We start from the raw sequence: 25618 nt of genomic DNA on the forward strand, positions 1-25618 counted from the left end.
ATGGACTTTACAAATATCCCATAACTTTTGGGAATTAGTGCTGCAGGATGCACATTTCTGTTTGAAAAGGCTAGCGTTTGTTTTCCTAACGGACTGTGTGTATTGGTTCCCGACTTCCCTGAAAAGTTGCATATCGCGGGCACTATTCAAAGCTAGTGCAGTATGCCACAGGGTGTTTTTGTGCTGGTCAAGGGCTGTCAAGTCTGAAGTGAACCAAGGACTATATCTGTTCTTAGTTCTACATTTTTTGAAAGGGGCATGCTTATTTAAGATGGTGAGGAAAGCACTTTTAAAGAACAACCAGGCATCCTCTCATGACAGGATGAGGTCAATATCCTTCCAGGATACCCGGGCCAGGTCGATTAGAAAGGCCTACTCGCAGAAGTGTTTTAGGGAGCGTTTGACAGTGATGAGGGGTGGTCGTTTGACCGCGGACCCATAATGGACGCAGGCAATGAGGCAGTGATCGCTGAGATCATGGTTGAAAACAGCAGAGGTGTATTTGGAGGGCAAGTTGGTCAGGATGATATCTATGAGGGTGCCCATGTTTACGGATTTGGGGTTGTACCTGGTAGGTTCCTTGATCATTTGTGTGAGATTGAGGGAATCTAGCTTAGATTGTAGGACGTTAGAACTAGGAAAATAGACCAATCTTCTTTCTCCCACACCATCACATGCAGACCAAGTGGATCTAACAGGCAATTATCATATAGAGCATCTGGGGCCATAAAAGGAAGAACATTAAAGTCTTCGTTTGTGGTCATCGTATAGGATGATAGGGTTTTGGCAGTATGCTGCATCAATGTATAGCTTCCCCCCCCACATTCAAACTTTATTGAGATAACTATGCCATTCCGTCATTGACATTTTATAAGCAAAATCCAACTCCTCAAGCTATAAACACTAAAAAACAAATAATAACAAAAGTAAACTACCATTGGATGCACCAGATAGTCATGTGTGTGCGTGCGTGTCTAATATGACAGCCAGCGGCCCTGCCAGCCATCTGAGTAGCCACCTGAACGACTGGTGACAGTCATGTACTGTGGAGACGTTACACGGAAATGTGACAAATGTCACAGCTTGTCCAGAAAGGATGAGGGATGTCAGAGCTATTGGGGGCTGAGGGGAGGAGGAGGGGAGGGGGAAAAAAGGGACTGGCATTTGTGATTTATGTCTCCACGCCACAGGGAATTTGAGCCACTGATAACCTAATACAACTCAGGGCTTAGCTGCTCGATTGAATTAGGGCGTTTCAAAGGGCTCTTTTTTGCTGCCATAACTCTTTTGTTCTTAAGTTTGAAAAAATGATATCAGAACTGTTTACACTCCAGCATGTTTACACTCCTGTTTAGACAAATATTAATTTTAAAAGGGAAATTTAACAACAGATAACATCACACTGCCTATTGCTGACTGCTCCAACTTATCTTCAACTAGAAATACAGGATACATGCACTCAGCTCAGTTCCAGTCATCTGAAGCTAACAGCTTGGCATCAAACATTGCCACAAGGCAATTTACCAAAGCAGAACCAATTGCAACCTCTGTTGTTGACACAATACAGCTACTATCAATAAGATACTTGTATGATTCACAGATGGGAGAGGAAATCTGGTTAGGACTCAATGGAACCCCGATTGAGAAGCATGATTCCACCTGGGGGCTATATTCCTCTCAAACGAGTGAAAAGACAGTATAGATGGAGCTTTCCCACTATACAGCTCTGACGTTAATGAAACTTTATTACAACATCTCCTAATAGACCAGGGTTGTTGGCCTGGGAATCAGCATGTGGCTCTATGGGCCTCAACAAGGACGTGGCAACGCCAACCCTGAATGCCTACTTAAGAGCCAGGGAAGATAGCTGCTAGCTAATCAAATGGATGTTTTCCATGAGTACCCATTGTTTTCAATCAGCCACAAGCAATAGAAGCTACAGTAGAGCAATGCTAAGTGGAGGAGAGCACTTCTCATAAGTAAAGTGAAATCATGTTTGTCTCCTTGCAGCTGAATTAATTTGTCAGCTTTGCTTTTAGCCTTATTAAAGCACTCTCAGACTCAATGTTCCGAGGTTAAAGCATGTTGCTTGTTTAGTAAAGGCTGAAAAAAAGAGACAAATATTAATGGCAAGAGAAGACCTGTAGAGAAACAATTTGTAGAGAAACAAAGCGTTCAAGAACCTATTCTGCTGTTCAGATTATAGATAATTAGTACATGTGGTGACACTGGGTACAAAAGAAAACATATTTAGACCTCCCTTCTCCCCAACATCTCCCAAACATGCATTTCCCCAGTCATAGATGACTTGCTTTAAGGGAGTGAGGATTTAGGAAAGAGTGCAGCACATGCTACTTCAACCAGCATGCTCCCTGTGGTGAGGGGATCCGTTCTAGCATCTCCCTTCTTTGCACTCCAATGTGTTCAGCCATCACTCTCACGTGTCTCTCGGTCTTTCCCCCAGTCAGACATCTGTGTTGTTCAAAGCACAGCTCACACTTTTTCATGTTAACCTATTTATTAGGTCTCGTTAAAGATTCAGACCACATAAAACAGGCTTCTGTAGATCTCTGGGCTGCTGCACATGTGGGGCGGCTTTTCACACGGCAGCCGGGAAAAGCCCGCTCTTTTGGCACATGGAGATGTGGTTTAGTGCGTCATTGATCATATACTTTGCATGGGAACACATCTAGACGCAACGACAGTGACACCAATACCCTGCAACACAGGGCAGTGTCACAGCGAGAAAAACATCAGAGCTGCATTATAAAAATGGGAGAAAAGAGAGCAGCACTTGACACTTCGCCTTGAGATAAGAGAGGTACATCACACCACTGTGTGCAGTGTTCCCCTCCTACACTTGTGAGTGGGATATAGGTTATGCAGCAGGCAGGGCTATTCAGACCTCACAGGAGTCATGTTTTCCCACACACAGGAAGGACAGCCACACTAGTCACACTGTAAATCATTTTGATCATCTGCGGAGGGCTGATACGCTCATGATAATATACTTATACTGAAGATCTGTACCTTCATGTCACGCTGATGATCCCTTCAGAAAAAAACTGGATTTTCCTGCTATGAACAATGCATTCAACATTTGTGAGGATGTTTTACCAATGCAGTTGAAAGTTAGTGACAAAAGAATGTTACGCTGACAGTCTGCCACAGTATCAGCTTTCCGTATTTTCTCTTTATCCCTGAAGTGAGAGTCAAGGTCGCAAGTCGTTGCTCTGACAATGGCATATGGGTCCTCAAAATGTTACCAGGGAGCTGCTGCACAAACTTGTTCTGTATTGTTTTTTGGTTTTTTTAAAGCACTTTCTATTCTCATTCCAAGGTTCTAGAAACCCGAGTGACACAACACATATTGCGTAACGCAGAACCAAGAGCCACGTGGCATGAACAGGAAAACAATTTGGACAGCAGAGCAGCAGGCTACTCACTGAGGCTGAGCCTTAAAAATAATCATAATAATAAATAAATGAACCATTTTCATTTCATTTGAGCTTACTGAGCCTGAACAGGTGCTTCTCTACTTCTAATGTAATATCACCTAACGTCAGGCCAGAAACCCAGGCGCAATGCTTCACCATCCTCCTAGTCTCACAGGAATACCTGCTGTACTCTACCTTTTCTGTACAATCCCCTATTTTATTCCCTTTTTTAGCCGATCATCCCTTTCTATGAAAGAATGTCTCTTCAACTCTTTCAGTTCTCTGTGCATTCAAGTGTGACTAAGTCCCACCTTCTCCCCAGAGAGCCCTTATAGCACACGGAGGACCTCGGCTGGAGGGTGGCTGGCCCACATTCAGGCACTGTTCATATTCAGCAGATATTCAAGATTAACACTTGAGGATACGCTTGACAAAATCCAATTTCCTTTCTCTGCTCTCTTTCCCTCTGAAATAGATGTATGACTCTTTGAATTTAAGGAAGAGGGACTGGTGGTTAAGTTGTGTGGAGGAATGGGCCAGTTGTTGATCCACTAGAGACATAAAAGGCTGAGGCGCACACACACACACACACACACACACAGACTTACAGTAGTTTTGTTTGCAAGAAACAGCCTTTGGTAAATTGTAGTTTGCTATGCTAGGGAAGGGGGCAGGAGACAAAAATGACATAACTACGAAAAGTAACGCTTGACATAAAAACAACAATGTGAATCCAGTGGGCATGACCTTTTGATTTGGGTGTGTGATTTATATAGAGTAGGGAAAACAAAACGAGGCAGGCCCAGGAGCCAGCAGTTCATAAACAAAGCAGGGAAGTTTGATGTGAGTAGGATGACTTGATTGCGGTCGGAAGCGACGTGGCCTCAGATAGCCTTTGTGTGGCGAGCGTGTACAGAGAACGCGGCACGTCAAACCCAACAGCTCGGAGACTGTCAATAGAACTTGCAGGCAGGCAGGGTGGAGTCTGTCACCCTGCCATCGCTATGGGGCTTTCCACCTCCCATAGCAGAAGAGAGGGAAGGAGTCTTTACACGGAATTCACTGCAGCCTGACCTGACTAGGAGGTCCCTAACAGAACACGACACCACAGCTTTGTATTGACAGTACAATGTCACAATCACAAACCCCTTGCCAGTACAGTTCTCAAGCTGCAGCATGAGGAAATATTAACCCTGCCTGGTTATATTTTAGCACAGATGCAAGAGCAGAGTCAACATTCCCAGACTGTTTGAGAGTGGCGAGCTAGCGGAGACTTGCCCAGCCCCAGTCAAAAGGGAATGTCACCAAGTTGTAAACACTTCCCGTCAGGAAGGGAGCACTTCCTTAATCCTGGAGCAACCCTCTTGTTCTTTATTTTCCACCAAACAAAAGCAGACAGTCAGTGGCCTGGTTGCTTTACCTTTGGTCCAATCACTGCACCAAGCAATTTATATGGTGGCTGAACTATATTAGGCCTACACCTAGAGACAGAGTAATAAAACAAATGTTACATGTCAAACAGTAGTAACTATAGGATATTACAGAAGGGAAAACAGCAGGGCAAACTCTCTAACCTTACCCCTAACAAGATCTGTGTCCTACGAAGCCCTGGAGAGACATCAGTGCCCATTCAGTCTATAATGAGAGGTTTGGCCAGTTCCCCGGCGGTGCCTGTGGCTATGGAAACCACGACCCCACTGGCACACACACACACACTCCAGCCTCAGCACCTGTCAGTGAGCACAGGTCATAGGTCAGCTCCACTGTGAAGGAAGAGCTCCACTCTACCTCCCGGATAGTAAATAGAGAAACAGTGCAGCTTAACTCCCCTCTACACTACATCTAAAACACCATGGGATAATGCCTATGTTCTACACACAGAAAACCCAGCATAGGTCAAATATGGCTAACTACATGGGAAGATCAGCAGTGTTTGGTGTACTCAGAGTTGAGGTTAAGGGCTGTCCTTCTGTTAGCCACCAGTGGGGCGGTTAAAGATACCGGTTAAAGATACCAGTGCTTCACACAGGCTTTCTGTACGTGCCCTAGATGGAATGAAACCTCAGGGCTCAATTTGGTTCCTTTAAAATCAGTGTCTGACGTTGTGCTCACCAACCAGGGCTTCCCTTACAGGCTCTACTACACCGCGTCATTAAACAAAACAGTGCCATGTGTCCACTGACAACTCTCCTGACTCCAGTGGCCAATAACTGCCTGCATACAGGGCCAGGCATTATGTGACCTGTTGGGTTCACATGAACCATGCAGGTTATACAGCTGAAAGCCTAGAGAAATACACAGTGGAACAGCTACAGTAACCCTCTTTAGGGAAAAAAAGAGAAGGGAAATGTCTTAATGCAGGTAGCCTAGTGGTTAGAGCGTTCGGCCAGTAACCGAAAGGTTGCAAGTTCAAATCCCTGAGCTGACAAGGTACAAATCTGTCGTTCTGCCCCTGAACAAGGCAGTTAACCCACTGTTCCTTGGCCGTCATTGAAAATAAGAATTTGTTCTTAACTGACTTGCCTAGTAAAATAAAAACCAAAAGACTGTTAGATTGAATCCTCAAGCTGACAAGGTAAAAATATGTTGCTCTGCCCCTGAACAAGGCAGTTAACCCACTATTCCCTGACAGGCTGTCATTGTAAATAACAATTTGTTCTTAACTGACTTTCTTAGTTAAATAAAAATATATTTTTTGGGGGGGGGTTTAATTCATTAAAACTTTGCCATTGTGTTAAATTGGTTAACTTGTCATCCCGTCTCAACAAGATGTTTTATTGTGACTTACAACAGATAGGTGCAGTGAAATGTGTTGTTTTACAGGGTTAGCCATAGAAGTACGGTGCCCCTGGAACAAATTAGGGTTAAGTTCCTGGCTCAAGGGAACGTCGACAGATTTTTCACCTTGTCAGCTTGGGTATTCGAACCAGCGACTTCTTGGTCACTGGCCCAACGCTCTAACCGCTAAAAGCAGGTGAAGACTCCTCTTAACCTATTGTAAACCTCTAGTCATACACCATATGCTACTCAGGATTTAGAGAATTAGGTATGCTATGCATCATTCAGCTTTCAAAAACAGTCAATTCATGTCGTTATAAAGTTGTATAAACCTCTACAAACAGTCCACATCAATATCAATGCATAATCTCTTTCCTGACCAGATCAACATTTCACAACTGAGTTTTGTCCTCATGTGGTTCCTCCATGTGATCCTGTCGTGTTGTCATCTTCCCCATGCGGAATGACATCATCCTGGTGGGTTGAGGCGGGGTGTAATTAAAGTTAGCTGTGTTGGCCCAGCACCAGCAGAGCTCTAGGTTCCTTCCTCCTAAAGAACTCTTCCAGGATTCCTGCCTGGGCCATGGGAATCTAGAAAGCATATCCTAACTGATTCCCTGTGCAACTGTTAAGGACAGAATATGATACACCCATAAAACATCACAAAAGGGTATTGTTGTTTGGAGAGAAAAAAAAACATGGCTGCCTAGTCCACCTGGAAATGCATGATCTGCTTCTGGAATACAATAGTGGCAGTTGCCAAGGCAGCTGGGATACCTTGAAGAGTTCAACAAATGGATGGCCCTTTTGGACACTTCAGAAAACAATAACATGATTGATAACTACCCAACAGTCCTCTAACTGGACTACAAGGAGATGCTGCGCCAAAGCAATCATCTTAGACCAGGCTCAGCTGGGATTATGGGGCAGCATATCCATAGCAACCAACAACTAGTTTTTTTTTTAATCAATTATCATAATGTGGAAAGTATTCATTTTCTTGTGAAACATACCCAGTGAACATATCAATAAAACATTTATTGTTAATCTTTCATGAAAAATCTAAATGTTGTACCCCACCATGGATCTAACTAGCTTTCAATTCCACAAAGTATCGCTATCTAGGCTTTCTGGTCATCATGAACTCATACTTGTTTTTTAAACTGTATAGTTAGTGTTCTTAAAACTCGGTTGAGCGTTAAAAGTAAAGGGTCAGCATGTTTTAACTTCTACTGTACTCTGTGCCCTCTACTCTGTTTGACTGGACCATATTCCATGTGTACCAGAAATATCCCTTTAAGAATGAAAGAGAACATTTAACCTCCCATGGGTGTTATATCTGGAAATGACTTTCACCGAGAAGACAATTAAGCAGCAATTACAACCCCTTTCAGGTTTGACACTTAGAAAGCAATTCCTTTCAGACTTCTTCCTTGGCGATACAGTGTAAGTAAACAGGCGTGTGTTTGTGTGGAGGTGGGAGTGGGAGGAGAAGTGCACTTCCTGTAATGCTCTGACATTCAGCTAAAGCCAGCTATCAGAACCTGTCAGCTTCCATCCGATAGTAAAACAGGTATGAGACTGCTCATACATCTAGAGACACCCACGCATCACATGATGGATTCTGGTGCCCGTCCAGTAGGTCAGATGCCCGGGTAGTGTTTACGTCTGACATTTCTCCTATCACTACAAGGACTGAGAGAGGAGCAGAGTAGAAAACAGAACAACAAAAGAGCTAACCGCATTCCCTGAAGAGAGGAATGCCAGAGTCAAGGCTTTAAAGCAAGGCTTTGAGATAGTGAGGGAATGAAGATGAGGAAAGTTCAGAACACCAAGCACTGCTAATCTATAGGCCAGTCAAACAGCCTTGATTTACCCACACACCACACACACACACACACACACACACACACACACACACACACACACACACACACACACACACACACACACACACCTGCTGGAGGGAAAACACACACAAATTCAATCAGACCATCAAACATCAAACCAGATTAGAACAGATAGCGAAAGACAAAGGGACGCGCGGTAAAGCCGCAGCATGTTTATTCCATGGGAAATTAAAGAGCGTCGGTTCAAACCCCCACGCGCTGTTGAGACGCTACTCGTAAGCTAATTACACACAACTGTCCCTTCAAGGACTCGGCTAAAGAACACCTGATTGGCTCACAGCGCCTGCTCTGATTCCATTATCTGAGATGTGATCTGGGCTGGGGAGCGTTGGGGAGGTTCAGGCAGCTGAGATGTGATCTGGGCTGGGGAGCGTTGGGGAAGTCCAGGCAGCTAAGATGTGATCTGGGCTGGGGAGCATTGGGGAGGTCCAGGCAGCTGAGATGTGATCTGGGCTGGGGAACGTTGGGGAGGTTCAGGCAGCTGAGATGTGATCTGGGCTGGGGAACATTGGGGAGGCTCAGGCAGCTGAGATGTGATCTGGGCTGGGGAACGTTGGGGAGGCTCAGCCAGCTGAGATGTGATCTGGGCTGGGGAACGTTGGGGAGGCTCAGCCAGCTGAGATGTGATCTGGTCTGGGGAACGTTGGGGAGGCTCAGGCAGCTGAGATGTGATCTGGTCTGGGGAACGTTGGGGAGGCTCAGCCAGCTGAGATGTGATCTGGTCTGGGGAACGTTGGGTAGGCTCAGCCAGCTGAGATATGATCTGGTCTGGGGAACGTTGGGGAGGCTCAGCCAGCTGAGATGTGATCTGGTCTGGGGAACGTTGGGGAGGCTCAGGCAGCTGATGCCCACTTGTAGCAGTCATCATTCCAACACGCTCAAATATACATGTAGAGAAACGCCATGCGTATGCAGGGCAAAACAAAGCATAGAAATGAAAGAATGAGTAAAAATGGGATTTTGAGATGAACAACCGAGATTGGCAATTGAGACAGGAATAGGTCTCAAGGACAGGAATAGAACATGTAAACGACAAAACAAATAAGCCATGGTCTCCCTGGCTGCTAATGCATCACTTGACTTTATGAACATCTGAGTCAAAGGCTGTTGAAAAGTACATGGAAGGAAAAGGAAACAACCACGCAATAAATCTGTCAAATCTAATGTCTCAGCTGGCTGTGGGACAGCTGCCTATATTGTGTTTATGATCCTATACTGCATGATTCTACACATAGTGTACGGAAACTGGCTTATGGACTCAGAGGCCCCATTCACTCAACGGCTTCAGTGGGCCATGGTGGGAACTATAACGTGGCTAAAACACTGCTGCATAGGGTCTCAAGGCCAGGGCAACCCTGGTGTCTAGGACAGTTTATGAATTCATAAAGCCACACAGCAATATATTTAGCAACATGACTTTACAAGGGAGACTGTTATGCAGTATTATTTTTGTTTACACATTTCATAAACTGTGCCTGGCATCACTTTCATGTGCCCTTGAGAAGTTAGTTAGTGCAGAGTCGAGTGGAGCAGACCATGCCAGGGGGAAGAGCGATGATGATGAGAGCATTTAATTAGCTGGATAATAACAGATCATCTCCCTCTACTCACTCTACCATGAAGGTCTTGTTGTTATAAAACAGGAAAACAACACGTTAAAAATAAACTATCAAGCTGGTGCTCTTACCTGCGGCTGGCTCCTACGTGCTCGTCGTCATAAAAGTCCATCAGAATGGACATAATGGGGCAGGCCTAAGTCTCATGTAGTCACCATACATTGATGAACTAAGGCTTTCACCCCCCCACCCCCACCCCCCCCCCACACACACACATACAATTTGAACTGAATGAAAAAACTTTGGAGGGTTGAGATTAGACAAAACACTAGACAGTATAGACTGCTATTGGCAGCACAAGCATTAGATAAGCAGTTATATAATTAGCATCCACTAGTCAAGTAATTAAAACATCAATGGGGCTGGGTCTGTAACAAGACAGTGGTGTGGTCCTCTCTTCCTAGCTCTTGCTCCTCCTATAGTCAGCATTCAAACACTTCACTCCAGCCAGTACAATTGACTAGCCTATTAAGTTCCTGTATAGTGTCCATAAATAGGATTGTGAGATCTACTATAGATCATGTTCAGTGGAAGAAATGCAATTAAGATCAGAATCCTAGCATTCTTTGATGTGTTGTAGGCCTAAACTAAGAATAATACATGCCTTGATATGCCACTACGTTACAAACTGTAAAATATCTTAATAAATAACAGCTCATGTCAGAACAAGGCTGTTTGGAAATTCAGCATTATCAGATGAAACTGCCTGACACTCAAAGCCTGTCTACACCACCCCTCCTCTGTATCTGAAAAGAAAACACATACCGGTTACCGTTTTACCAGCTGAAAATCATATGTTCTCACAGTAAGGGTGCAGCAAGGATTTTACACATCTGGGTTGTTGGTAGGGGGCAATTCCACGGTAACAGAGTGATGCTGAGACTCAAATTTTTCACTTTGAAATGTATGTCAAACAAAAACCTTTGGTTGCAAAGTTACACAAACCATACAACTCTATGCACAAGGACTACTTTGAACAATTAACAGAAAACTTTACAAAAACACGTTTACTTGAAGAACAGTGCAGTTAAAGTTTGGTAACAGTGATGCTTTGTTTTCTAATTCCGTTATCAAAAGATGAGGAACAGTCATATCATCAGCTGCATTTTGACAAGGGCAGAGGCTAGTGCTATTATATTAGAAAATCCTCACCATCAAAACTGACAAAATTATGTTGACCGTCTTCGAAAAACAAATCCACAACAAGTGGAATACTTGTGTAGTACATACAGCGTAATACCTGATAAGCCTAGTTGCTTCTACAGGTAGTTCTCCTGGAAAAGGAATAGGCTATTCTACATGTCGTTTCATAACCATCACACTTGGGGTCTCTCACTACACCAACGTCAGTTTTGCATCTCAGCAGACAGACCCTACAGGGGTATAGACAATAGATCCTTCTGGAACAGTACCTGACAACATTACCTTGGCCTGTCTGTCGGAAAAGCCAGCATGTGTAAGGTTGAAGGCCTGTGTTGCCTAGTGATTAAACTCTCGTGGGGACTGTCTGCTCTCTTTTATTACTCCCCCCTCACATTTCACCACAGTACTAAACAAAAATCCAGTCTTCTGAACCAGAATACTTCTAACTCACCCACCCTTCACATGGATGTGATACAATTTCAGCATATCATCATGTTCATGTTTGAGAATGCAACATTTTTAAACCATGTTACAGAACAATCTGCCTGGCTACCAGCTCCTCCAACATGTGCTCAGTGCCCATTGCAACAACAACAAAAAAGGGGGGGGGAGAGACAGAGGCAACAGTATTTTCCTGCTTGGGAATGCCATCCCTAATTTACAACCAAGATCAAAATAAACTCCAATTAACAGGAGACAGCGGTAATCTGTTTAATTAGCCAACAGCAGTCAGTTGCTGTGAGGAAACAGTCTTCAGTTTCCTGTTATTTTAATTTGGTCAGCTCTGGAACATTGTTTATCATAAAATCCAAAAACACTGCATTGTTGAATGTGATGACAACTGCATACAAGAAACTACTTTCAGAAATTAAAAGACCATTTCTGAATACACAAATCACTGTCCAATTATTATATGGAGGTTTTTCAAGCTTGCCAATTGGCATGTTCCTTTGCTGTACGACACTGCTTACTGGCATATTTTATGACCACTAGCTGAACTGAAACAGAAAAGCTCCTATGGAATGGCAGGCAGGCACCCACAACACTGAACAGACCGAACCTTACAACAGGAAGTGTGGAGAGAGGAAGTAACCTGTTTAAGGGACTACGGAATTTCATAACAGAATTGTAAATGTGCAGCACTACTTTGCATACTTGCATAAGGTTTTGGCTGTGCTCTAACTAAACTACTATGATATTGTCTGACGTAGTAAGCTTGAGTAAACAAATACCTGGCAACAGGTGATTAGTTAGTGTTTCAGAACAGGGAGTAGTAGACTGAGTTATGCAGAATGGGTGTTGGCAATGTTGAGAAATACTTCTGCACTTTTTCTCTCTCTCTCTCACACACACACACACACACACACACACACTTGTGCTTTTCCTGGGTCCTCCTCTCCTGCCAGCGCTGGAAGGGGAGGCATGTACATTCATAAACAGAATCACACTCTTACTTAACCTCACTGACATTGAATGTCTCAGGTTTCTTCCAATGAACCAGTGTGTTCCTAAAAAGCAGTAGGCTTCAAGGCACGTGGTGTACACTGACTGACTGCATAAGAATTCTTCCCATCCATCTCTGGACCACACACCATTTCTGTTGATGACAGGGACAAGAGTAGACTAGGGTAGAGATGACAGAGTTGTAAAAGTGTAGATGTTGCTTGGTGAGCAGAGAGTTGAATGAACCTGGTCTGGATTATTTCAAAACGTGCACTTGGGCACCTTCACACAGGCCCAGTTCAAAGGTGTGAGAGAACAGTGAAATATACACTGTGTACTTCTGCCGGTTTCAACGATCCATTCCCTGTTTGAATAAGTCCCCACATGATGGAACATGTACATCTGATCTGTAAGCTGAAAATGCCCCAGTTCTTCCATGGCCTGCATACTCACCAGACATGTCACCGATTCAGTATATTTGGGATGCCCTGGATGAACAGCATGTTCCAGTTCCCGCAACTTCGCACCACCGTTGAAGAGTAGGACAACATTCCACAATCAACAGCCTGATCATCTCAATGCGTAGGAGACAAATTGTGCTGCATGAGGTAAAAATGGTTGTCACACCGGACACTGACAGGTTATGATCCACACCCATACCTTTTTTTGTGACCAACAGATGCATATCTGTATTCCCAGTCCAGTGAAATCCATAGATTAGGGCCCAATTAATTTATTTAAATTTACGGATTTCCTTACACGAACTGTAACTCAGTAAAATCTTTGAAATTGTTGCATGTTGCGTTTATATTTTTGTTCAGTGTACTTGATGTAGGCTCTTTCGTTTCGGGTAAATAAATGGTTATGGCCAATTTGTACACCCATTTTATGGCACTGGAATGTTTTGTTAAAGATCCCTTTATGGCATTGGAATGTTTTTTCATACTGGAAGCAGAGACATTGTAAATAAGAAATTGTTCTTAATTGACTTGCCTAATTAAATAAAAATGGGATCCACGTGTTCATCTGACTGGGGAAGATGATGATTAAGGGCTTCTTTGCCAACATCCAGAACGATCCCTTTCACAGAAAGGTTAGAGTTTAAAATATTGTAATAAATGTCATACTTGAAGACAGCATGCATCTTCCTTTCACCTACCCACATGCAGGCTACTGCACTTCTTCATCCAATGTAATCAAATGCTCAGTAAAGATTTTCATGTATTGTGCAGCTGCTGTCTGTCCGACTCACCCAGCCATTGATAAACACCTGAAAGAACTACACATCTAAAAGTGTTGGTCCCATGTTTCATGAGCTGAAATAAAGGATCCCAAAAAATCTGAATACGCACAAAACAAATTTTGTACACAAATGTACTTTATATCCCTTAGTGAGCATTTCTCCTTTGCCAAGACAATCCATCCACCTGACAGGTGTGACTTGTCAAGATCCTGATTAAACGGCATGATCATTACACAGGTGCAACTTGTGCTGGGGACAATAAAAGGGCACTCTAAAATGTGTAGTTCTGTCACAAAATACAATACCACAGATGTCTCAAGTTGAGGGAGTGTGTAATTGGCATTCTGACTGCAGGAATGTCCACCAGAGCGGTTGCCAGAGATTTTAAATGTTCATTTCTTTACCATAAGCCGCATCCAACATTATTTTAGAGAATCTGGCAGTAAATACTCATACTCAGATATGTCACCCATTGAGCAAGCTTGGGATGCTCTGGATTGACATGTATGACTGTGTTTGTGTTCCAGTTCCCGCCAATATCCAGCAACTTCACACAGCCATTGAAGAGGAGTGGGACAACAATCAACAGCCTGATCAACTGGAAGGAAATGTGTTGCGCTGCAAATGGTGGTCACGCCAGATACTAACTGGTTTTCTGATCCATGCCCCTATTTTTTTTAAAGCTATCTATTCCCAGTCATGTGAAATCCATAGATTAGGGACAAATGTATTTATTTCAATTGACCAATTTCCTTATATGAACTCAGTAAAAATATTTAATTGTTGCATGTAGCACTCATATTTTTGTTCAGTGTAGTCCTGCCGGTTTCAATGATCCATTCCCTGTTTGAGTATGTCCTCACATAACGGAACATGATCTGATCCACCACTTTCAATGGTAACAAATGCGTTTCAATAGTGAAAATACCCACATCACATAACTATTGAACCATTCCTTTAAATTGAACCTAGGTGGATAGATTGTAATTTAGACTTGTTCAAAGTTGTGTAGGCTATGATGGAACATAGGCTACAATGTTACTGGTGTTGGATATTGGAGAGGTAGGCTAAAAGAAAAAATACATTTTTAAAAACGTACCTTTTCTTTATTCTCATTTTCGGGAGGCGGTGACGTGGGAGATTTAACGTTCCCAACAGCTTGGGCAACGATACCGCTGCCAGGAGCAGAGTTGCTTTTCTCGATTGTTTCCACCTTTATCAGCCGGTGCTTTGGTGACACATACTTTATGTCCGGTGACCCCCCACAGCCCAGACCAGTTCCAAACGAAATATTTCCTCCCGTGTACGGATCTTCGAAGTCCAGTTCCTTTTGTAGTTTGTAAGCAGCAAGAATGTCCGGCTGTGCGGGGCTTGGATGTTGGTAGCCAGGCGTACCGGTCACAGCGGCGTGACAATGTCTGTAGTCCGGTTTCGGGGGCGCCGGAGGTGGTGCTTTGGTAGTTTTGAATCCTAGGTGTTCCCTGAACCATCTGGCCATGCTGCCAGTGCATTGCTCACAAGTCTATTTAAATATTTCGTTGCACCTTTCCGGACAATAACCTCTTTTCCTGAGCGTTGTATTTCTATAGGTCACCTCGACTGGCTTGTGAACTGTTTCTACAGCGCCTACTCTGTCCGTGGGTACTGCGCTGACCAAGAGAACACAGCCACATGGACTTTGAGCTCCGGCAACTAACACTTTCGCTCTGACAGCAGAGCGCTCTTGGCTGTGGCGAGTCCTCTCCGCTACATGGGAGAGCGCTTTTGCAAGCGTGGGATACGTTTCCCTGTCCTCATACCTGAGAACATCCACTGCCACCTACCGGACTGATGTTAATTTAGCCTACTAAATGCTTGGTTTTACTTGTAATATCCGTGAGGTCGTTACATTGTCCTTGTTTGTTTCCTAATAATATGCTGCAGCAGTGGATAACTCAGTCAAAAGTCCCGAGCCACTAACATGTGGGATTACAAATGTTTAAAAACGCGTGGAAAACTATTTAGTGGTAGATCTTGGTTGGGTCTTTTGCCCATTTAAAAGCCACAGAGAATTAGAAAAAAAGTCCATACAGGCAGACCTGATTACTGTAGCATAATTGTTCCAAGGTGTAAACAGCAAGCATACCAAGAACTCCATACCTGTGCATTCCTACTTCCTGGTCACTTGTGTGCCAATACATGTGAAAAGTGACCCATCATACAGTGCCGACTAGTGTACAAATGAAGTGCAATACACAATGACAAACTAGACTACAACCACAGGGCCAAAAATGTTCCTTCAATGATTAACATGGATGAGAATCATGTGAAGTACAGGGAGGCTGCCTTCATTCAGTACCATGGGAGTTCCTTGTCTCTCTCCATCCCCATTGGATCAAGTGTCCATGTGTATGCAAGACCAAGGATTGTTCAATTACAGTACAGTTGGACTTAAGGGTAAAATGCCATACTCATGCAAACTGCTTTCATCTAGACTGCTTTCATCTCCCGATGGCCATTGAAGCCTGATCTGATTGCATTGCAAATTACCAGTGAGGAGAAAGGTTAGTGCAGGCACTACAGTCTCGCCACAAATCCTTCCCCTACAGCAAAGTTTATCTAGACTAGAGCATTGGGCTACGCTCCCACAAACAGAGGGGAAATTCTGTAATTAATATAATCTGTAAGAACCAGTATTTAATTGAAACTCCTAAACTTTCACAGTTTGGAAATTGCATTCTGTGTGTACTTGTCTGGAACTGCGTCGCCAAAGGATCACTGCCACCACCTCACTTTCCAACCAAGGTGGAGGAATTGAGGAGCAGACTGAAGTATAGGGGCAATTCAGCGTTACTTGGAGGACAATGGAATGAATGGAACTGCATTACCACAAAACAGGTAGAGGGATCGCTTTCTAAGTCTCCAAGGTCTGCTGCCCCATCAGAGAGACCTTGCAATCATGAGGTAAACTAACTGACTTTGCAATCAGAGAGCAGACAAGTCTCATTTCCTTTAGATGGCGACGCATCACAGCAACAGCCCACATTAGCAGAAGCCCAGGCTGAGGCAGTGTTTTTTTATGAAGCAATATTTAATAACTCCACACCCCCAGGCAAGGAGCACAATGTGCAGCTAGGAGTTGAACCCTGAAAAGGCCCCTGGGAGAGGCAGCAGCGCCATCCACTGAAGATCTATTTTTGTATTTTTCCCCCTTTGCTGAAATCTTGCCATACACTTTGAAGGCGGGTGGAGTAATTCCTTTTATCCCATCCGTTTCACTTTGATCACTCGTTTTTAGTTAAACACCCCCCCCCATGCATGAGTCTGCTGTGGATGCCAATGTGGTGCTTACCATGACAACATATCACATACATTAATCTTGCTTTTTAAAATCAAGACAAACTATTGAAAACTAAAGATTTATTTAAAAATAGTTTATAAAGTGCTAAAAACATGGGGTAAATCAATCGTGTCAACAGTGAGAGTTGGACAGTTTGTTAATATAGGCATAAGCCCTGGTAGATGTCAGCTCTGGGAGACAGCTGACCCTGAGTAGCTTGACGTTGTCATACTTCTGCTTGATTGACTGGAGAAAAAAAAAGGGTTCGAGTTAAACATTGCCGTGTGGCCCTACAGTACATCACTGGGCTAGAAGTCATCTAAAGGCTGGGCTCACCAACTGTTTCATGCTGCCATCACTCAAGCGCTCCAGCATCTTGGCAATGCATTGCATCACAGGTAGCAGAGAGACCTCTGTGTAGCCCGTGTAGTGCTGCAGGGCTGGGGTCTATGGAGCAAACGTTAAGTATCAATTCAGTGACAACTTCAACACTGTTCTGTTGACACATCACTCCATAACGGTACCTTTATCAGTAATCATAACCCAAAGAGATCTAATGATTATGGTTTAGAAGTGTCTAGTTTCATACACTTTCACATATGTCAAAATATTCATTGCTCATAACTGACCCATTCATAACCAGCAGAATCATGAAGGATACTGGATGATAAAGCAAGAGCTGCTGCAGCTGTCAGGGATGGTGGATAGTGAACTGAGGCATAGTCCAGAAGGGTCAGCTCCAGCAGGTATTTAGCCAGCCCATAACCAACAGGCTGAGGCTGGAAGATAAATGTACTGGCATGCAATATCATTTCTTGCTATGTGGCTCTGAATCAATGGTCACTTAAATAGCTGGTCAGCAAGTACAATTAAGGAATAAACAAAAAGGTTGTCAGCACAGGAAGTAGGAATGCACAGCATGAAGCAAATTGGGTGAGTTCACTTCAGGAGAGCTGAACAATGTGTATTACATTTTCAAATTCACCTTCCCAACCTTGGCGGCTCTCCTTAGAAAGTGAACTGGTGGTGGTCGTCCCAGTTCATAGTTCAAGGCTTTCAGAATGGTCATTTCCATCAAGCATATCTCAGCACAGGAGTAGGTGAAGTCTGTTATATGGGCAAAGTCCTTGACCACGGGAGGAGCGATTTCCTCGTACTTGGAAGCGATGAGCATCGCAGTGACACCAACCAGTTGCAGAGACTTCTTTGGCACTGGATAGTCCTGAGCAAAAGAGAAAATGGATACAAAAATAAATACAAAAAGTAAAACAAATGTATCCGACCATCAGAGGAAAAACAAGCCTTACCTGGAGAAAGCGGTCGATGATCCCAACAGTCATGTAGAGAGTCTCCTGGTGCAGTCTGAACTGCTTCTGGACCTGTACCAGGTAGTCAACTAGAATACTCCGCATGCTCCCAGTCACATCACAACCCTCCAGATAACATGGTTTTATAGCCATGGCAACCTGTCACACATTAAGAGAGGTGTCTGTGGCAAGACACAGGACCTTGACTAATAATGGTTAATGTAGTGAAAAAGGGAAACCAGTGTTGCCTCTTTATGACAAACCAAATAAAATCACATGAAATTGAATTAGGCTCAGAACAAACGAGAGATAGTTGAAATTAGTCCAAAACCTCCAGGTTCCTTAGATGAGCGTAAATGTCCTTCACATAGTCACTGCACAGCGAGGAGTTGCCCGCGTCTGCAGAGTCCACATCTGGGATGTTGAGCAGGGCATGTGAGAAGGCCTGTGGCACATTGAGCCCCTCGTCCCGAGTGGCCTCTTGGCTGGGAGGCTCCTCAGGGGCAGCTGGAATGTGCTTGGCCTAAAGAACAACAAGATATAGAGAAGTGGATGGAATTCTCTGTGAAGCTGAACTACAGACAACGAGTGCACAACATCCAGAAGAGATGACAACTCTGATTTTAGCATATTGGATTAACATGAGACTTTTACAAAGAGTAGTGAGGTATATCTAACTACAGCCAAGCCCAGCTTCAACCTTCTCTCCTTAAAATCTCACCTGTCTGACCAGATCACAGTTGCCAGCCCCAGTGTTCTCCTTCGAAATAACATGGACTCTTTCAGTGGTGCTCTGCTTACGTTGAGCTGGTTTGACGTGAACAGCCGTCTGTTTCTCAGGAAAATAAAATGCAGATAATTATTCAAAAGTTGCACCAAAAACTGAACCACACCGTAATGAAAATTTATTAATAGAATTTTTATTACATTTGTTTTAATCCCTTTGGCGTTGTTCAGTTTGCTTGCTACATTTCCCAAAGGCACCCTGGACCTCAGGCCATATGAGATGACAGGTTTTCCTGGTAAGGAAACATTCTCCTCTGACTTGGTCTGGACCTCAATTCAACATTTAAAAACACAATTGTGAGTTTCAGTCCAACAGTAGCCCATCACTTGGCTTGTTATTAAGTATTTTTACAAATTCTAAAATAGCAATGTATATTTTGGGTTAAGATGTGGAAGACGAGGCATTCATATTCTTCAATAACCAATGGGCATAAATTAAGTGAAATGTCTACTGAACAGAAGGAAATATCCTAGCTCTTGAGAACCTAAGGCCATACATATGGGATAGAAATATCCCAGTGTGCCTTCACAGTAGCCAAATAAGAATGGTTGATTGCCTCAAGATGAGACTGCCACATGACAAATTACAACATTCTTGTACCCCAGTAAAACCAACGACAGTTCATTATTAGCCTAACCATAAATATCAAAGCATCAGTCATACCTTCACCTTTGGAACTGCACATTTTTCCTGATAGGTAGGATTGGTCACCTTCACAGGCAATTTGGACCTCAAGTTGTAAGGCATTGAGACGACAGGTTTTGCAGTAATAATGGTCTCTTCTGGCCTTGCTTTTCTGGTTAGGGCCGCCTAAAACAGATCTATAGAATATGTATCCTTCTTCAGAACATAAAATACGCTGTACCTGCCCATCAACAACAAAGTTGATGGAAACCCATAGGCTAATCACTGACCTGGACTCAGGGGTAGACATAACGATATAGTAAATCTGTCTCCATTTGGTATGTATTAAAATTGTGAATGTCCATCTATTTCGTACAATGTTAAGTATTTGCAACATGTATGATATGTCACAAATTCTAATTTGTAGGGCTTAGTTAGCTAGGCTATGAATTAAACTTAAGGGTTAAGGTTAGTTAACATGCTAAGTAGTTGAAAAGTATCTAAATAGTAGTTGCTAATTAGCTAAAATGTTAACGTTGTCTGAGATTCGAACACGCAACCTTTGGGTTGCTAGACATTCCCACACACCCTCCTTACAATTTTTCCTTAAGTAAACTTGTCTTATGGAGCCATACCAAAATGTAACATAATAATTTGAGTGTCCCGGATTTACATTTACTATGGTACGTCTAGTCTATGACAGCAAACAATAGTAGCAAACTTCGCACTGGCAGTAGCCGACTGCAGCAAAATATGTGTATATATAAATCATTGACAGTGGCTTACCTGCGTTATTCTAGAAGCCACAAGGAACAATAACCCTGCAAAAGAACAAAGAGCGCTGTGTTTCAACGTCACTGAGATTCAATGACATTTACAGCTGCCATGTAGTGAGTTCACAGCAACAGCTGTGTTCAATGCCATTGATTAGAAATGGTCAGACTCATGCTAAATTCGTGTAACAATGTGGGAATTTACCGCATACGACTGGGAAAGATCCACTTGAACTGCCCTCCTACTGGTAATTACTAGTGGGAAACTCCTCTATAATCCTGATGCCGCGTTTAAGTACTAGTCGGAACTAGGAAACTCTAAAATGTTCAACTTGCTTACTGGTTGTAGTTATACACGTGCCGTGTTTAACCAGTCAGCAAGTCAGAAATTGAGTTTTTCTAGTTCGGACTAGCACATGAACGTGGCATGAGCTCCCACTTCTCCCCTATGCTGACCTCTGACATCACCTATTAAGGAAATTACCGCGATAATATCATTTTTGGCAGTTAAATGCAAAAACAAAACATTATTTATAAAAGGCAATCTATTAAAAAATATATGTTAACACTCATTTATTTACAAGCATGATAGCTGTACTTTTAGTTTTCTGGTTTATGCAGCTGGTTGGCCATTAGCCAATTGGCGTTTCTTCAATGAGTTCAAAGCACGCGAAGCATTTACGACTTCACAACTGGTAAATTCCCACCTCCTACTTCTTTACGAATGCAGCATAAATCCATAATAAAAAAACAATTATCTAGGGCTAGGCTACTTCAACTGCGCTTAGACAAGCAGCCCAATTCTGATCTTTCTTCCACTAATTTGTCTTTTGACATCAGATATTTTTCAGAGCTGATTTGACTGGTCAAATTTGGCAAATTAGTGAAAAAAATATGAGAATTGGGCTGCCTGTCTAAATGCATCCTTCTAGCTTTACACACAGGACCTGATGACAGAAAGGCATGTAGGACAACTTCCCGTTGCCCCTGACCTCTGGGCCCCTGGCTGCAGACCCATCATAACATAGTGGGCTAGTTTATGAAAATTAGATCATTAATATGATTCACACTTTCATAGAGTATATTTTAGAATTTCAGAGATATTTTCAGAGACCCCCTATAAATCTGTAAAAACATGTTTTTGATTGCCCTATCATTTCTACCACTGTACTTTTGAATTAGTCATAGGTTACCTGTAACACTTGAAATGTGTTATGAATGGGTTTGCATTTAGATGTTTTAAAAATTGATCAAAATTAAAATCAATGGTCTTGCAGTATTGTTTCATTATGACACACAGTTTATGCTTTTGTTATTAAGATCCTCTGTGAAGCCCCAGTGTTCACACAGATGTGAAGGTAAGTGGTTGGAGAAGTCAGAGGGAGATTACAGTACAGAGCCTGCTTTATGTTGATAGGCTTCATATCTCCTGCTACGAGAACACACAGGCATGCAGGCGCACACACACACACACACACACACACACACACACACACACACACACACACACACACACACACACACACACACTGAATATCAGACTGTTTTCCTACCTAGAGTACTTGGGTATTGTCGCTGGCATTTCAGTTTCAAGTCATGCAACAACATACTCTTATTTAGCAAACTGAGCTCTTTGAGAAACATCAATAATTCAAACATTTCTATATCAGGTCAACACTGAAGCCTACAAATCTCACTCCACCCTCCATTCATACAAACAAGAAATGAGTACTGGGTCAAATAAGGAACTGGCCATCAATATCTACCACTGCTAAGCCAACCCAGAGGCCACAAGGTCTTGACCAGTCTCAGTCAGCTGAGATCTGTAACCAGCTTTTGTTATGTAATACAGTAATGTAAGCTGCTTAGCAGATGCTTTTATCCAAAGTTAGTTACTGTGCAGTGAGTACTTACATGTGTACTATGTATTTGTGGTCCCAGTGGGATTTGAACCCATGACGTCTGCATAGCTAGCACCCCACTCTAAACATCAGTCATGGAGAGGGAGGGAGCATATGGACAGTCTATATTTTCCAGCTGTCCATATTCTCCATATTCTCTGTACAAAGTCTGCCTCAGCAATCAAGTCAGGCAACTGAGGCTATGAATATAAACGTGATATAAACCTGTGGTTCCAACTTCCAACCTAGCACAGCATACATAGAGAGATAAGAGTGTCATATGGGTGGCAGGTAGCCTAGTGGTTAGAGTGTTGGACTAGTAACCGAAAGGTTGCTAGATCGACATCCCCAAGCAGACAAGGTAAAAATCTGTCGTTCTGCCCCTGTTCCTAGGCCATCATTGAAAATAAGAATTTGTTCTTAACTGACTTGCCTAGTAAAATACATTTTAAAATTCTCTTTGTCTGCTGTTTCCCCAGTAAAGCATCAATATTGCAATGCAGCTCTGCTCTAGTGCAGTTCATGTCTCTTATTTGATCCCGCTGCAGGCGGATACGTCCCCCACGTCCGCTTTCGCTGTTTGATTGCATTGCTTTGTTTGCTATCCCATACCTGTCAATCACCGTGGAGACCAGAGAAACACAGACCATCACAAGCTAAGGGCAGAGGCAGGTGGCTTCAGCAGTTCATTCAACATCACAGTGGCTGTCACCTGTGGTCACTAGTTCCATAGAGCCACCTAGCAGGTGAGATGAAATGCAGTATTAATGTTTCCTGTTCCGTGAGGGCGGACAGGGATAGATTACTACTCTGATTCATGTGTTGTTCTCTGCCTGGGCCCAGCTGTACATAGGTATGAGGAATGAGATACGAGTATATTCATATATAGTTTATTATGGAGTCATCTTAGATGTGTTCTATATACAATGAAAACAGGTGTTGCTTGGCTTGACCTCCTTCTTGTGAAAGTCCTTATGTTCCTAATGTGAAATAATGTTATCGAATTGAATTGTCTGTAGCTTGAGTTATTCCACTAGTTAGTCAGTCTTTCTTTGTTCTCAATGTGTACTCTGTTTTCATGGGGCCACACCACAGTGCCAATGCATTATTTTAGGTGGACCGTCTGAGATGCAGACCGTTCTGACCCAATGACTCATGGCAGGGCCGCGATGTCCGTCTCTCAGTTCTCCCCTCAGCCCTGTTAGTCTTTTATCCCATTTGACCTGATGGCTTATTCACATTTATGAAGGCCAGCTGGGTAATGGGGGTCTATATTTAGAAACTGCTCTGAATATGGTTATTCATCATGTTTTCACCACTATCTGCGAGGTTCAATATGATCCAGAGGCACACAATGTTCTAATGACAAAATCCTCTCCCATCTTCAATAAGGCTCCTCTCTTGAAGATTTGCGTGAGAAATCTCCCTCACAGTCAAATATTATTCCTGAGCCTCTCTGCAATCTAAAATGCTTCAGATGTTTGCTTTTTGAAGTGATAATCCCATATGATAGACCTAAGTAGAACACTAGGACTACCTGCTGGGATGGCCTACTTTTTCTGAGGGGAATTAGGGTGCTTCTCAAACACCCTCTAAAATCATATAGGCCTATCATATGAAAGGAGTACAGATCATAAAACAGTGTTATTTTAAGGTAGAATCCGCAGGGTGACTCACTTAGGGGGGTGGCTCTCCATTTGCTTGTGTGACATTGTACAGGTTTGACTCTCCCTCTGCGGCAGCTCATCCTCCCCTAGCATCACTCTAAGTTCTGGTTTTGTCTTATGATCATAATTGCATCTCATTGGTAGTTGGTGCTGGATAAACAAACAAACAAGCTCTATCTATTTCTCTCTTTGCTCTCTCACTCACTCACTCACTCACTCACTCACTCACTCACTCACTCACTCACTCACTCACTCACTCTCAATTCAATTCAAGGGGCTTTATTGGCATGGGAAACACATTTACATTGCCAATGCCATTGAAATGGATAAACAAAAGTGCAATAAAAAATACAAAGTGAACAGTAAATATTACACTCACACAAGTATCAAAAGAATAAAGACATTTCAAATGTCATATTATGTTTATATACAGTGTTGTAGCAATGTGCAAATAGTTAAAGATGGGTTGTATTTACAATGGTTTTTGTTCTTCACCGGTTGCCCTTTTCTTGTGGCAACAGGTCACTAATCTTGCTGCTGTGATTGCACACTGTGGTATTTCACCCAATAGACATGGGAGTTTATCAAAATTGGATTTGCTTTCGAATTCTTTGTGGGTCTGTGTAATCTGAGGGAAATATGTGTATCTAAAATGGTCATACATTTGGAGGTTAGGAAGTGCAGCTCAGTTTCCACCTCATTTTGTGGGCAGTGTGCACATAGCCTGTCTTCTCTTGAGAGCCAGGTCTGCCTTCAGTGGCCTTTCTCAATAGCAAGGCTATGGTCACTGAGTCTGTACATAGTCAAATCTTTCCTTCATTTTGTGTCAGTCACAGTGGTCAGGTATTCTGCCACCGTGTATTCTCTGTCTAAAAGCATTGTAATTTGCTCAGTTTTTTTTAATTCTTTCCAATGTGTCAAGGAATTATATATATTTTTTTCTCATGATTTGGTTGGGTCTAATCGTGTTGCTGTCCTGGGGCTTTGTGGGGTCTGTTTGTGTTTGTGAACAGAGCACCAGGACCAGCTTGCTTAGGGGACTCTTCTCCAGGTTCATCTCTCTGTAGGTGATGGCTTTGTTATGGAAGGTTTGGGAATCGCTTCCTTTTAGGTGGTTGTAGAATTTAACATTTATTTTCTGGATTTTGATAATTAGAGGGTATCGGCCTAATTCTGCTCTGCATGCATTATTTGGTGTTTTACGTTGTACACTGAGAATTTTTTTGTGAATTCGTGGTTGGTGAGCGGACCGTGGACCTCACAACCATAAAGGGCAATGATAACTGATTCAATTTATTTTTGCCAGATCGTAATTGTTATGTCAAATTTTATGTTCCTTTTGATGGCATAGAAGGTCCTTCTTGCCTTGTCACTCAGATCATTCACAGCTTTGTGGAAGTTACCTGTGGCGCTGATGTTTAGGCCGAGCTTTCCGGACGACTGCTTCATCTGACCACTTTTTTATAGACCGAGTCACTGGTGCTTCCTGCTTTAATTTTTGCTTGTAAGCAGGAATCAGGAGGATAGAGTTGTGGTCGGATTTACCAAATGGAGGGCTAGGGAGAGCTTTGCACGCATCTCTGTGTGTGGAGTACAGGTGATCTAGAATTTCTTTCCCCCTGGTTGCACATTTAACATGTTGATGGAAATTTGGTAGAACTAATTTAAGT

General features: G+C 42.9%; 2 protein-coding genes across 16 annotated transcripts in view; both read right to left on the bottom strand.

Moving 5' to 3' along the window:
- LOC106562138 (SH2 domain-containing adapter protein F) overlaps positions 1-15321 on the bottom strand; it is a 114718-nt gene extending 99397 nt beyond the window's left edge. For all 8 annotated transcript variants that reach the window (XM_014126783.2, XM_014126778.2, XM_014126781.2 and 5 more), the window contains exon 1: positions 14670-15321. In XM_014126783.2, the coding sequence (XP_013982258.1) occupies positions 14670-15068 (399 nt within the window). In that variant the 5' untranslated portion in view covers positions 15069-15321. The remainder of the gene's footprint in view (positions 1-14669) is intronic.
- A 1633-nt stretch (positions 15322-16954) lies between these two features.
- Positions 16955-20765, bottom strand: LOC106562137 (G2/mitotic-specific cyclin-B1). 8 transcript variants are annotated; one of them, XM_045689098.1, is made up of 11 exons: positions 20586-20765; positions 20394-20428; positions 19653-19793; positions 19124-19252; positions 18918-19025; positions 18528-18719; positions 18197-18355; positions 17875-18111; positions 17519-17668; positions 17226-17336; positions 16955-17135 (listed from the first exon to the last, which is right to left on the bottom strand). In XM_045689098.1, exons 3-11 carry the CDS (start codon positions 19728-19730, stop codon positions 17022-17024), a joined length of 1278 nt encoding a protein of 425 aa, XP_045545054.1. In that variant the 5' UTR covers positions 19731-19793; positions 20394-20428; positions 20586-20765; the 3' UTR covers positions 16955-17021. The 8 variants fall into 8 exon arrangements, with proteins under 8 accessions (XP_045545054.1, XP_045545057.1, XP_013982248.1 ...); XM_045689101.1 differs by having other exon boundaries at positions 19124-19215; positions 19647-19793; XM_014126773.2 differs by having other exon boundaries at positions 19695-19804.
- Between the last annotated feature and the right edge of the window lie 4853 nt (positions 20766-25618).

The sequence above is a fragment of the Salmo salar genome, chromosome ssa11 (genome assembly GCF_905237065.1).
Source record: "Salmo salar chromosome ssa11, Ssal_v3.1, whole genome shotgun sequence".
Lineage (NCBI taxonomy): Eukaryota > Metazoa > Chordata > Actinopteri > Salmoniformes > Salmonidae > Salmo > Salmo salar.